This window comes from Erpetoichthys calabaricus, chromosome 8, assembly GCF_900747795.2.
Source record: "Erpetoichthys calabaricus chromosome 8, fErpCal1.3, whole genome shotgun sequence".
NCBI lineage: Eukaryota > Metazoa > Chordata > Cladistia > Polypteriformes > Polypteridae > Erpetoichthys > Erpetoichthys calabaricus.
In genome coordinates, this window is record NC_041401.2 from 50,146,355 (window position 1) to 50,161,566 (window position 15,212).

A 15,212-nucleotide genomic window follows, 5' to 3' on the forward strand; every position below is an offset into this window, starting at 1 on the left:
CTGAGAAATCCCATGTACATAAGTATTCACAGCCTTTGCCATGAAGCTCAAAATTGAGCTCAGGTGCATCCTGTTTCCCCTGATCATCCTTGAGATGTTTCTGCAGCTTCATTGGAGTCCACCTGTGGTAAATTCAGTTGATTTGGACATGATTTGGAAAGGCACACACCTGTCTATATAAGGTCCCACAGTTGACAGTTCATGTCAGAGCACAAACCAAGCATGAAGTCAAAGGAATTGTCTTGGAGGCACAAATCTGGGGAAGGTTACAGAAAAATTTCTTCTGCTTTGAATCCGTAAGTGGAAGAAGTTTGAAACCACCAGGACTCTTCCTAGAGCTGGCTGGCCATCTAAACTGAGCGATCGGGGGAGAAGGGCCTTAGACAGGGAGGTGACCAAGAACCCGATGGTCTCTCTGTCAGAGCTCCAGAGGTTCTCTGTGGAGAGAGGATTAATAATTAAAAATAATTATTAAACTTTGATTCTATTGGATTTTGTGATTACATTAGGGTAGTCAGTTTATTTTAAAGACCTTATTCTAATTTATATCTTGTCACACATGCAAGCTGCGGAAGCAACCATCAGGCTCTGCAAGGATAAGTGCAGGGAAGGAAGACGGGGTTGTACTGTCTGTACCTGATTCTCTTTCGTTTCCCCCAGCCCTGCAATTTTGGGCCAACCCCTTCTGCCCTGGGACCAATTTAGACAATGATATGACAGGAGCCCTGTCGCCAATCCAGACCTGGCTCTCAAAAAAAAAATTACCTATGGGAAAATAGCCAAAGGAGAGAATAGCTAGAGTGGACCACAAGTCCAATATTTTTGTTCTGTTTAGAACCCCAGCGGGGTCAAATCCTTTTGTATGTAGGGACTACTAAGCACCAAAAACTGCTAACTATGTCTCTTGATTGTTCTCTACAATCTTTATGATTTATTGTATAAGGCTGCAAGATTTATGTTTATGCTGCCACCGTCACCATAGGCTACCTTTCATGACTTTGGTTTGAACAGAGCGTCATTGTCACCCTGTGCTGTTGATGTAGCTTATAAAAGATAACTTATCTTTTCACTCCCTTGATCTTTTTAAAGAAATGTGATATGCAAAAGAGAAGAAAAAAAGATGTAAATATAGCCAAATTGCTTTTTGTTTTCTTAAATTTCACGCCTCATGTGTCTATTTTCCAAGTGAGTCTTGCAATCGGAAACTGCCAAAATCAATTGTTCCCCTCTACATTTTGATATTGTTCAACTGCTATTTTGCATTATACCCCTCCACATATTGTATCCACCAGTAATGGCTTCTCTCTTGTGTCTTTAGGATTCTGAAAATGATGATCTTTACGCACTGACGAATTCACAGTCGTCCGGTGCTACAGTAAAAACAATCTAAAGTCAGCCTGTCCTTGGTATTCTTGGTTGTCTACTTGGTCACTCCTATGTGATGAATTAATTTGTATAGTATTATTATTAGTTGTTCAGATTCAAGACATATATCCATGCAGTCATATTGGATTTGAATATCTTGCAAAATTATTTGAACAGTCTATGAAACAAAAGTCACAGTTGAATAGCTTTTAAATGTGGTCTAAATGTTGCTTTAGTGGCCTTTAGCAACACAACGACTCAGATAAAGCTGGTATGGATATTTTAACTCATTTTGCCATTGCAACTTTTCTGTAGCATTACTTCAGGAGTGCTGCACCATTTCCACATTCTCCCTTGCCCCTCATAGACAGACCTATGCTCACAGACATTCTTGATGCTCCCTAAAGGCCAGGGACCCTCGTGTAACATGCATACTCCCTATTTGGGACCATGTTTATATCTGTTATACTAAGAAAATAGGATTAAATGTGTTGGGTAAATGTTGTTAAGATTATTTGTGAAACCATCTGAAATAGAAGTTTAGATTTTTTTCCACCAGTTTTTCTTGACAAGTTAAAACTAATAACTAATACATACAGTATGTACAGCCTTTATAAAGTTAACGGAATGAACTTCCTAAAAACACAAAGTGTGATACAATAAAATACTGTAGCATATTCAAATAAGAAAAGAGAAGCATATAAAAATATATGAAAATTCTTTGTCTTCCGCACAACTTTGTAATTATCTTAACATTTTAAATTCAAATATATTGTGACGTCTAGTAACTAGAGATCAGGGTGTCAGTTGTCCGCTTTATGTTAGGGAAGCACACACCTCTTAGAAGAGGATCTGTGTTGCTTAATGGCGCTTAATGGCTGAATAGATGGGCAGGAGGTGCCTACCTAGAGAGAAAAAGAAGAAGAGGGGAAGGGAAAAGGTGTGGGAGAACAGAGACAGAAAGGAAGAGGGGTGGGGTGGGAGAGATTGGATGAACAGCTAGAGGGACAAGATTTACTAGTAAAGCATTCAAGAATTCAGAGGAAGGGAGTGTGGAAAAGGATAGTGATATATATTTTTTAATTTTAGAGATGTAGCTTGTGACACCAAAATGGCAGGCTAGGGGAGAGATAGTCACTTGTCCAACCTTACAGTGTTTCCATAAAAATGGTGTCTTTTGAGCTCCACATTCCATTAATCAATGTTGTGTTTCACTATCTTTAATCGCTCATTATATAGTGAACAAGAGGTATAAACCCTAACATTTTCACAGCTGATTGATACAATTCAGCATCACTTAGCCAGTTCTGACAACACTGGGTACAAAGCAGGAATCAACCTGGACAGGGCACAAGTCTATTACAGAGCTTACTTATGCACACACTTAACATAGGGCTAATTTTGAATTGCCAGTTAAAATAACAAGGACAGGGTGGCACGGTGGAACAGTGGTAAGGCTGCTGCCTCGCAGTAAGGAGACCTGGGTTTGCTTCCCAGGTCCTCCCTGCGTGGAGTTTGCATGTTCTCCCCGTGTCTGCGTGGGTTTCCTCTGGGTGCTCCAGTTTCCTCCCACAGTCCAAAGACTTGCAGGTTAGGTGCATTGGCGATTCTAAATTGTCCCTAGTGTGTGTGCTTGGTGTGTGTGTGTGAGCGTGCCCTGCCTGGGGTTTGTCCCTGCCTTGCGCCCTGTGCTGGCTGGGATTGGCTCCAGCAGGCCCCTGTGTTAGGATATAGCGGGTTGGATGATCAATGGATGGATGGATAACAAGGACATTTTCAGGGATGTGGGAGAAAAACAGGAGTACCTTGTGGAAAACCCACAAAGTAATGGGGAGACCATACAAACTCCACTCAGACACCAAACCACATCAGCATTCAAACCAGTGACTAACCACTGTGCCACCATGCTTCCCTGTATTCAGCTGTGCTGCCCAACAAACAAAATGTATGAAGATAAATTGAAAGCCACTTTACTTAAATTGCCCTGGCAGTAAATACTGCACTTTAACAGACTATCTGCATACTGTAGGACTCATTTTGCCAGAGGATGTTTAAGAATGGATTATTTAACACACCCTGGAAGAATTACCAATGCAAACGATTTGCGCAAGGTTACAAATAGATAACATACTAGAAGCAAATTAGTTGAAGTCATCCAGTGATATCAGTGGAATGCAAAAACCATTATGAAGCTTTGTTAATATATCTTAGAAACACCACTTCATCTGATTCAGGGACAAAGGAGGCTTGGACCTAAACTGTATCATAATCAAAAAAGGATAATATATTGCATTGTGTGCAGAGTTAGTTAAATGTTCATTCTGGATTTCAGAGGAGTCTGTGCTGACTCCATTGCACTTTTTGTGTCTATAAAAATGTATTGAACAAATCAGTTCAATTTTTACATTGAATCTCAATTAAGTAGGATATCAGATGCCACAGAGTAAACAAAATCTTTACTGGTTGAAGTGGACAAAATTAGGATTTCCTTATATATGAAAAATGCCGTTCAAAATACTGCACCTTGAAAACAGAACATCTGAATGGGGATTTCAGGGACTATAATGACAGCATTGGATGCAAGGCAGGAAACTTAACTGGGTGCTGTGCCAGTAAATCACAGTGCTGGTCTCCACACACACACCCACATTCTCACTGGACAAGTTACTATCACCAGTCAACTTGGGGGATGTGGGAGAAAAACTGGAAAGCTAATGCAGACATTAACAGATACAGTATTCAAACCTAGGATCCATGAGGTGGCAACGGTAACTCTGCTACTCTCCTTTACTACAAAGAAATAAAATATAAATATATGAGGCAGGTTTCACTACACCTACAGCTACACCTTATTTAGAAGTTTTAGTGGGCTGATAATCTACTACCTTACAGTCTGCAGGATTTAATTAAAAGTCTACTGTATTAAGCTATGGGGATTTATAGTGGGCAATGAACAAAACAATTCTAGGGCATATCATACTTGTGAGGCCAAATCTGGAATATTACGTACAATTTTGGCCTAAACATTTAAAAAGGACTAAAGTAAAGAGACTTACAGTATGACGTTTAAGAAAAGACTGATGCAGATGAGTCTTCATTGTAAATAGAGATTAAGAGGTGATATCATAGAGCAAGAATAAAATTGAGAGGTAGGACCTCATAAAAAGAGTCAGGTTCAAGGCCAGGGGGGCCTTGCTTAATCACAGAGACTTGGAATAAATATGGTGAAAATAGTGACCTTGTATCTCAGAGAGCAAGTGGGGAGGTCTGTACTTCAGAGCCGTTGCTGGGCTAATGACAACTACATCTTGTCATTGTCTCTTCTTCTTTTGACCGGGCTGGAAATGGAAGAGCTTGATGTGATCGGACATGATAACAATTCATGTGCCATAGGAATGAAAATAAAAGCCACTGTTACGCACAGTGCAGTCCTCTCTTCAGTCTCACTGGTGTACCCTTAAATCAATCCCAGTAAGACACTTGCAATTCTGACATGTGTGACAGGATTAGTACAATGGATGCCAAGTGCTTCTTTATCACAGGCTCTTTAAAATGACACAGGGATTACCGATAGATGCTGGCTACTTGTAAATTTAACATGAATGATAAGATAGTGTTATTTTCATGAAGTGTACTATTGGCACGCACAATACATTTCCTAAAGTAGTAGTTTAAGTAAAAGAAGGCTTCTGAATGATTTTGGATTACTTGCCTTATTTGTGATGCACTATGTTAGAGTGAATGCCCCGTTCTCATCAAAACTGTACCACATTTGTGCATTTTATAAAATCACTTGACTTTTTGTTACTGCAAGAAATTAAAGCAATACCACTGTCTGAAATAAAACAACATTGTGCTAGTAACTATTACAAATGTATTGTGAAAACAAAACACAAAATTTCATTCAGTAAAAAAAAATTAAAAAAGGTTTAAGTTGTGAAAGCTGCCCTACTTTGGGGTGTACATATCAAATTTAATGATGTACTTCATGAGCTAGAAGTACGTAATAAACAAGAATAGTTGTGTCAAATACTTGAAATATTAAAATATGTGCTTAAAAAATTAAATTATAAAGTTTAAATATTTTCAATTATAATAGAAAGTTGTCTTTTTTCAACCTCTGATAGAGGTCTGGAAGGGACTAGATTCCTGGTAAAGAATAAAAAATAACACCATATTCATAATCACTAAACTTGAAATAGTCTAAAACAATAGTCTAACCCCACAAACTGTAGTTTAAAATTTGTTATTTTAATCTTCTGGGAGTGGCTGTTAGGGGGCTCTGACCACTGATAAAAATGAAATTTTAAAAATATGACCATATTCATAATCAGAAACCTCAAAATAGCATAAAATAACACACTGCATTTCTACTGATCCCCATTTTTTCAAAATGTTATGAAAAGAAGTAACTTTAACCCTGTGTATCCCTTTAGGGGGTGAACCCCTTGATTTGAGTCATGTGGCATACACAACAGCAAGTCCTTCTGATCATTTTTGCCGAAGACATCTGTTGGTTTACTCTTTAATCAAATAGTGTAATTTCCAGCACAAATTATGGTCCAAAAATTAGCATAAAAATATATTTTTTTCATTGAGAGGAGCAAAATAAGAGGGGATCCCAAGAAGCTTGATGTCTTGCAAAATTAGACATCAAGACGAGTTGAATGGTATAATATATCTGGGGGTTTTCTTGTACTGGTGAATTGAGAGGTGGCGGACAAAAGAAATCGCAGTTGATTTCGTAGCATTCATAAGTAATTCTTATGAACACAATTCTATGGTAAACCCAACAACACTATATAATGTATACATAGAAAACACAGGAAAAATATGTATATGTATATGTACGATATACAGTATTCTTCCCATTTTAATTCATTAGCCTGAGATTCTCCATGGAATGCTGGATGTGTATGCATATACAGATACTTGCATGTGTATAAAAATATCCATGCATCTATTATTGAACTTAGTGAATCCATTTAAGGGACATGGAGGATAGAGCTCTCCCTTGCACCACCAGGTAAAATTCAGTATACCAGTCCCACATAGGATGCCAGTCAATCTCAGCGTATATATGTATACAAAAGTAAGGTAATAATTACCCACACTTTTATGAAAAATTTGTTTGAGTTGGCTATACAGCTTTACTCCTAGAAAACAACTAAGGAAATTGACTGATCAAGGTCAAAACTTTACCACTATGACCACAGACACACCATGTTTTCACTTGTGTGCAGCTATACAACCAATCCAAACACAATTATCACTTATTTATTGACTTACGCTTAATTAATCAATAATAATTCTTTACATTTAGGTTTTTCGCACTACTCAAAAAGCTTTTTCATAGGGAGTGGGGAGCCACTTCTGCCAACACTAATGGGCAGTATCTATCTGGATAATGCAATGGCAGCCATTTTGCACTAGTACGCTCACCACATTTTAGCTGTTATGTGGTGAAGGGGTGTGAGATAGTTACCAATTTGAGACAGGGGATGGTTAGGGGGCCAGAATAACTAGGCAGAGGAGGGAAATTTAGCCAGGAGATTGAGGTATACCCTACTCTTTACAAAGGATTCCCAGGGATCTTTTTATGACTATAGAGAGTCAGGACATTGATTTTACATCTAATCTCAAATGCCCTCTTCTCTGCAGTGGGGTATTTGGATTCACATTCAGACCACAGGTTAAACACAACTGGTGCTGGCCTCGACAACACCTCTTTCAGCAGTAACCCAAGCTTTTTTTGGTTTGTCTCCCAACTTCGTACTGGCTTTGCCTGAACATGCTTAGCCAGAGATTGATTACCTTTTCTGAAGTGCATGTGGTGTGTAACTATATATATATATATATATATATATATATATATATATATATATATATATATATATGTTATGGCCAAAACCCAAAGTTCGGCCAGTTCCCGAATTGGCCAGCCATTTTGCATTTGGCCGAGAGGTGTGATCAAAGTCTGAATTACTAGAAATTACCAGCGTATATGCTACTTTGGCCAGCCATTTCGCAAAGTGGCGAGAACTCTCTGGCCAAAATCCGATGTGCTGATGTTAAAACTGTGCGCTCAAGGTGCGAAGATGCTTAAAAATTTCAGATGCAGATTTAGAAGTGAGTTTTACATTCTGCACAAGAAACTGCTCAAGGCAGGTCTTGTTCAGAAAGCGGATGCCACTTGAGACGGCCTTCCCCTCACCCAAACACTAACCTTAAGGTCAATAAAATAGGTCCCTGATGTTAAGTCACTATTTTAGGGCTAAAATGATAGCAGAAATGTGAAACCTACTTATATACCTAATCTTAATTATTGTGAAACAACCAAGTGGTGTCCGCTTTCTGAACAAGAGCTGCCAAGGCTACACTCGATGCAATTGCACTACTAAATACGCAACAACTCGCTGCTCATGCCTTTTTTTCTTCCGCCTTTGGCCAATCGCCCCATGCCATTTCGCAAACTGGCTGGCCAAATCCCGAAATCGAGGAAAAGATCAGACATTGGCCAGTCAACTTACAGCGACATTGGCCATTTCCGGATTTGGAAGGACACTTCTCACTTTGGCCGATTTCAGGTTTTGGCCATCATATATATATATATATATATATATATATATGCGTGTGTTTATATATATGTTTTAAATAAACATGTGGCTTTTATAAAGAAATGGTCCGTTGAGGCTAAAATATTATAAATTACTCTTAAACAAAATTAAGAATGATTTGGAAGTGAAAATTCATAAAAAAAAATCTTCTCTGTTCTGTCTATTAGAACAGCAAACATTCTGAGGGCAGCTTCAAATAAATTCTTAGCATGTAACCATAAAAGTATAACCTGCCTCTGAAAGTAATATCCTGCTGTATTTTAAAAGATTTAATTAGCCAACAATTATCTCTAAATGATCTTGTGTTAAAATGAAATTCTGTTTTCCTTTTTAATCATTATATTTGACTCTTTGATTTTAAGTTTTCAAAATTTTTTTCATAACTGATAGTTTATTTCAAACTATGTGTCTGGAAGTGCTTGCAATTAAATGAAAGGAAAGAGAAAAGAGAACAAAGGGAGTAAGAAGCTCCCCATTAGCTTCTTTTTTATCTGAAACACTAATACTGCCCAGCAGGCTTGACAAGGAAAAGATATGGCTGGCATTGCCAATTAATAAAAATGAAAACTTAAAATGTGTTTTTTAGCTAATGAAAAATGTGTAAGTTTCAGCAATTCTAAATCATTTCACTGCCCTTACAGAAAAAAACATAATGGCACAATGGTGCAATGCTTAGCACTGATGCTTCCTGGCTCCAGTGTTGCAGATTCAAATCCTTTGCCTGCTTGATGTCTTTGTGAAGTGTGCATGTTTTTCTTGTGTCTGTGTGGGCTTCCACCAGATACTCTAGTTTTCCTATTGCATTCCAAACACAAGCAAGCATGTGAGATTAATTTATAAATTTACTCTGAGGGTGCCCTGTCATTGGCTGCTAGTTCTTCTTGGCTTGTGTTTCTGTTTCTCTCCCTGTCACAATAATGTGTTTTAGGATAACTGGTAATCCAATATTGCCCTGGTGACAGTTGGTATGTTTGAGAGTTTAGCCCATGATAGACATACTTTCACATTCACTCATACTAGGCACATATAAAGTCACCAGTTACCCTAACCTACATGTCTTTATGTTTCACGCTTCAAAGTTCATGTTTGCCACTGCATACTCTGAAGGCCACTCACACTAGCAACAAGAAAAGGTTTTATCCACAATATAGCTCATCGGAAAGTAAATATTTGGTTTGTCCTTAGGTAGCAAAATAGTCCAGCATTCTAAATGCCATGTCAAAAGAGTAATAATGTTGTTTCATCCAACAGGAGCGAAGGTCAATGAAGTAGCATTAATGAATGGACTGAGTGTGAATCTTCATCTACTTTTGGTAACATTTTTCTCCATAAATCTGCTTTTTAATTAAGAATTTAAAATTGAATGTGTTCACTTATTAATATTTAAGTCAGTCTGTAAATGCTCCTTAATCTTTTTTTCTAGCTGTCCTTTTACAAGCCAACACCAGATCGCCATAAAATTTTGCTTGAAGCTAAAGCATTTCCTTCTGACCATGTAAGCAACACATTTTCAAATTTTCTTTTTTGCAATAAATGTATCTCCTTTTTTGATATTTCAGTTTAAATGAGTCATTCTTTCATTGGCTTTCCAAATCTGCTCATTACAATACTAGGTTACAGGGAAGGGAGCCTGTCCCAGCAGCATCATACACAAGACAGGATGATGCTCTATTATAGAGTACTCTCATGTTTCCCCATATTCCTTCAGACTTCCTATCCTGTGGTTTTGATGGAAAGCAGGGAGTCCAAAGAAAACTCCACATAAGCAATTGTGCAAATGGATAATGACCATGCTGGAAATGTAATCCAGAAACTGTGAGCCACCATGCTGTTTCTTGAGCATTATATCTTGATGAAGCATTAACATCTGAAAGCACAAAACTGTTTGAAATGTCTCAGATATTCATATTATGTGTCTTTTTATGTATATCATTTGTATTAATATAAAGGATAATACAGTGCATCCAGAAAGTATTCACAGCGCATCACTTTTTCCACCTTTTGTTATGTTACAGCCTTATTCCAAAATGGATTAAATTCATTTTTTTCCTCAGAATTCTGCACACAACACTCCATAATGACAATGTGAAAAAAGTTTACTTGAGGGTTTTGCAAATTTATTAAAAATAAAAAAACTGAGAAAGCACATGCACATAAGTATTCACAGCCTTTGCTCAATACTTTGTTGATGCACCTTTGGCAGCAATTACAGCCTCAAGTCTTTTTGAATATGATGCCACAAGCTTGGCACACCTATCCTTGGCCAGTTTCGCCCATTCCTCTTTGCAGCACTTCTCAAGCTCCATCAGGTTGGATGGGAAGCGTCGGTGCTCAGCCATTTTAAGATCTCTCCAGAGATGTTCAATCGGATTCAAGTCTGGGCTCTGGCTGGGCCACTCAAAGACATTCACAGAGTTGTCCTGAAGAAACTCCTTTGAAATCTTGGCTGAGTGCTTAGGGTCGTTGTCCTGCTGAAAGATGAACCGTCGCCCCAGTCTGAGGTCAAGAGCGCTCTGGAGCAGGTTTTCATCCAGGATGTCTCTGTACATTGCTGCAGTCATCTTTCCCTTTATCCGGACTAGTCTCCCAGTTCCTGCCGCTGAAAAACATCCCCACAGCATGATGCTGCCACCACCGTGCTTCACTGTAGGGATGGTGCCTGGTTTCCTCCAAACGTAACGCCTGGCATTCACACCAAAGAGTTCAATCTTTGTCTCATCAGACCAGAGAATTTTCTTTCTCATCGTCTGAGAGTCTTTCAGGTGCCTTTTGGCAAGCTCCAGGTGGGCTGCCATGTGCCTTTTACTAAGGAGTGATTTCCGTCTGGCCACTCTACCATACAGGCCTGATTGGTGGATTGCTGCAGAGATGGTTGTCCTTCTGCAAGGTTCTCCTCTCGCCACAGAGGACCTCTGGAGCTCTGACAGAGTGACCATCGGGTTCTTGGTCACCTCCCTGACTAAGGCCCTTCTCCCCCGATCGCTCAGTTTAGATGCCCGTCCAGCTCTAGGAAGAGTCCTGGTGGTTTCGAACTTCTTCCACTTACGGATGATGGAGGCCACTGTGCTCATTGGGACCTTCAAAGCAGCAGAAATTTCTCTGTAACCTTCCCCAGATTTGTGCCTCAAGACAATCCTGTCTCGGAGGTCTACAGACAATTCCTTTGACTTCATGCTTGGTTTGTGCTCTGACATGAACTGTCAACTGTGGGACCTTATATAGACAGGTGTGTGCCTTTCCAAATCATGTCCAGTCAACTGAATTTACCACAGGTGGACTCCAATTAAGCTGCAGAAACATCTCAAGGGTGATCAGGAGAAACAGGATGCAACTGAGCTCAATTTCGAGCTTCATGGCAAAGGCTGTGAATACTTATGTACATGTGCTTTCTCAATTTTTTTATTTTTAATAAATTTGCAAAAACCTCAAGTAAACTTTTTTCACGTTGTCATTATGGGGTGTTGTGTGTAGAATTCTGAGGAAAAAAATGAATTTAAGCCATTTTGGAATAAGGCTGTAACATAACAAAATGTGGAAAAAGTGATGCGCTGTGAATACTTTCCAGATGCACTGTATACTCAGTCATTAATTGCATAAGTATAAGGTATGTTATTACTAGAAAAATTGTACATTTCATTTATGCAACAGTCAGTAATCTGGCACATTCAGTGGAATTAATGATCAGTCTATAAAACTCGCCGTGACCCTGAATTGGATAAGGCAGATTTGAGAATACTACTTTGTGCTAGGACTGGATAATATGGCCTCAAAATAAAATCTTTTTTTTTCACAGATACACCCAATTTACAAGTGTTTAAGAATGTCACACACATTTCTTAACTGCTTTTGTTTGGAGAAAAAAACATGTAGAACTGGAATTGTTGACTGAATGCTGCTCACTGCTTGTAGTTCTTAGCATGGTTAAAGTACAAAAGAGTAATTTTTTGGTGGGGATCAATAAACTGTAAACACACGTTAACAAATTAGAAGAAATAAATAAACAGTGCGCTTGAAAACTCTTGCATCCTTGAAGAGAGACTTTTCTAAACAAAATAATCTGTTTGTAATTGGCAAATAACAAAATCAAACACTAGGTGTTTTTAATGTCCTTTAAAGTTTTTGTATAGTTTTTGTGCAAGAAAGACAAGCCTGTCTACTGCCTCTTACTTTATGCAAGCCCTGTGGCATGTTACAGTCCTGCCCCTAACACTAAAGACCCTCTTTGATGGGGCAATTGTAGCAGGGATGGAGAGATCTTTCCTGGCCAGATTATTGAGCACCGGGAAGTTTGCTTTGTAGCGCTTCCACAATTGAAGTGGACTGGTGTGTGGGTGTGGGAATATGACACTTCTTATTCTGACCTGCTTTTTAGCAGTTGTGTCGGGGCTACCGCCAGCTTGTGTATCTCTCAGAGCTGCTACCCATCACTGTTTTCGACACCTCAGACGGATTAAGTTTGTCAAGCTGCTACCTTAAGTTTTCACAGACTTTAGAAAGACTTTACACTGCCAGTTTTAGACACAAGCTCCTTACTTGCCAACACGTGTGATGCTACTATTTCCAAGGGTCGGGGCAGTTTGACGGAGAACAAGTCCAGTGTGCGGTAATTACCCAGGTTAATGTGAATCAAGACCACCATATACCAAACATTTGAATTAATTATAGTTAATTGAATATAGTTATATCTGCATTGTTATCACTCTTTACTTTAATATTGTTCTTTATCAGTATGCTGCTGCTGCTGGAGTATGTGAATTTCCCCTTGGGATTAATAAAGTATCTATCTATCTATCTATCTATCTATCTATCTATCTATCTATCTATCTATCTATCTATCTATCTATCTATCTATCTATCTATCTATCTATCTATCTATCTATCTATCTATCTATCTATCTATCTAATCAATAAAATCAGTTTAATCGCCCAGCCCTGCTGTGTGCTATGTTATACTGTATATCTATACAGGTTACATGTTAAGAAGGGAATATAAAAAATATTCACCCTATTGGAAGTTTTGATATTTTATTATTTTAGAATATTGAATCCCAGTGCACTTAGGTTTTCTTTTCTGCCATTTATCAAAAGAACATTTTAACGTCAAGCTGGAAACAGATCTCTGCAAAATGATCCAGATATATTACAAATATAAAACACAAAATAATCGATTGTGCAAGTAGATAATGTATTTCTATTTAATAGATGTACCTTTGGCAGCCATGACAGTCTTAAGGCTGTGTTACACAGATCCCTTATTATATCTGCACGTCTTTTTACCTGTTCTCCTTTGTAAAACTGCCCAACTAGTGAACAGGATTTTTTGAGTCCAGCCACAAATTCTCAGTTGGGTTAAGATCTGGACTCTGACACAACTGCATCAGGATATTAACATTGTTGTTGTTAAGCCATTCATGTATAGTTTTGGCTTTATTCTTTGGATTGTTGTTTTGCTGGAAAACAAATCTTCTTCCAAGGTGCAGTTTATTTTCTGCAGATTCCATCAGGTTTTTCTCAGTATTTTGCTGTATTCAATTTACCCTCAGAAGCCTTTTAGGGCCTGCTGCAGAGAAGCATCCTTACTGCATGATGCTGCCACCACTATTCAACCTGACAGGGATAGTGTGTTTTTGATAATGTTCAGTATTTGACTTAAAACAACCATAATGTTTAGTCTGATGGCCAGAAAACTTAATTTTACTCTCATCAGACCATAGAACATTCTTCCAGCTGATTTTAAAGATCCCCACATGCCTTCAAGCAAACTCTCTGTGTTTTTAACAGTGGCCTTCTCCCATAAAGCTATGACTGGTGAAGCTTTAGGGCAACAGTTGTTTGCACAGACTCTGCAATCTCAGTCACTGTAGCTTGTACTGAAACTCCTTTAGAGTTCTCATAGGTCTCTTGATGGCCTCCTCTTCTTCTTGAATGACCACTCAGTTTTTGTTGACACTCTGTTCTAAGCAGATTTACAGCTGTTCCATATTCTTTCCATTTCTTAAATGACTGATTTAAGTGGACTCCAAGTGAAATTCAGTGACTTGGATATTTTCTTGTGTCCATCCTCTAACTTTTCATGGAGTTGCTTGGCGTGCTTGTCTTCAGTGTGTAGGTTAGGCATCTGATATGGACTTATTACAAGTTGTTCCTTTCATATATGGTGCGTTTATGCTACAATCAACTGAAACCCCTTCACTATAGACAGGTGGTATCCTTTGAACAAAATTATGTGTATTTTAAAACCAACTGGTATAACATATTAAAGGAGGTGAATACTTATGTATTCATTTTTTGTGTTTTATATTAGTAATTAAATTAGACTACTTTGCGGAGATAAGTTTTCACATTGACATTAAAGAGTATTTTTGTTGATTAGTGTCAAGAAGGCAAATTAAATTAACTGTGATTTATGAAAACTTCCAAGGCAGTGAATACTCTTTTCAGGCATTGTATACTAGAAGTGATCGAGTGAGAATTGAGCCTTACTTATTCAGTGTATGAGTCGTATTAGTGTCCTTGAAGATTAACACACTTATTATATTCACAGAGCGTTTTATGGCACCCAAAAAAGGTGTGTCTTGCTTTTGCAATTACTAACCATCTTGATGTCATAGATGTTGTTATCATTGGCATAGCACACCCCATGTAGGTAATTCTAAACAGCTAAAATTGCTAAACAGGTGGTAGTCACATGGAGCCAGGTCTAGACAAATGGCTGGGTCTGACATCTCTGCATCAACAGTTTCTCAGAGCAGCCTTTGTAGCCCTTGTTTTGTAAGTGGGGGCCCAGCTCTAAAGAAAAAGGGGAATAATTGACAGTCTATCATATTGTTTTTTCCCTGATTTCCTGCCACAGATACCAAATGATGTGAGCCTTTCGAAGCCTGTAATTACTAGGGATTACACCCTCGGCATTATAATAAACAGTGCACATAACCATGTTGACATATGCATGGACCATGGATTGCTTTGGTGTCAAAGAATAACCATGTTCCCATTGTTTCAATTGTTTTTTGGACTCTGGGTCATAGTGATTCATCTAAATTTCGTCTCCTGTTATGAAATACTACTTCATTTTCTCCCATTTCAAATCCAGTATCACAGGATTCTCCATGGAACATACAATATTTCATTTCAGGAGTCAACATTCTGGACACGCCACTTGCATAGACTTTCCTCTTGTTTAATTGTTCATTAACAATGGATTTGATTGAACCATAATTGATTCCAATT

At 38.3% G+C, this 15,212-nt stretch overlaps 1 protein-coding gene across 2 annotated transcripts in view; it reads left to right on the top strand.

Moving 5' to 3' along the window:
* The window catches only part of kynu (kynureninase), a 179,568-nt gene that overhangs the window by 45,899 nt on the left and 118,457 nt on the right, over positions 1-15,212 (top strand). For both annotated transcript variants that reach the window (XM_028806512.2, XM_028806511.2), the window contains 2 exons: positions 9,234-9,295; positions 9,406-9,477. In XM_028806512.2, coding sequence (XP_028662345.1) covers positions 9,234-9,295; positions 9,406-9,477 — 134 coding nt within the window. The remainder of the gene's footprint in view (positions 1-9,233; positions 9,296-9,405; positions 9,478-15,212) is intronic.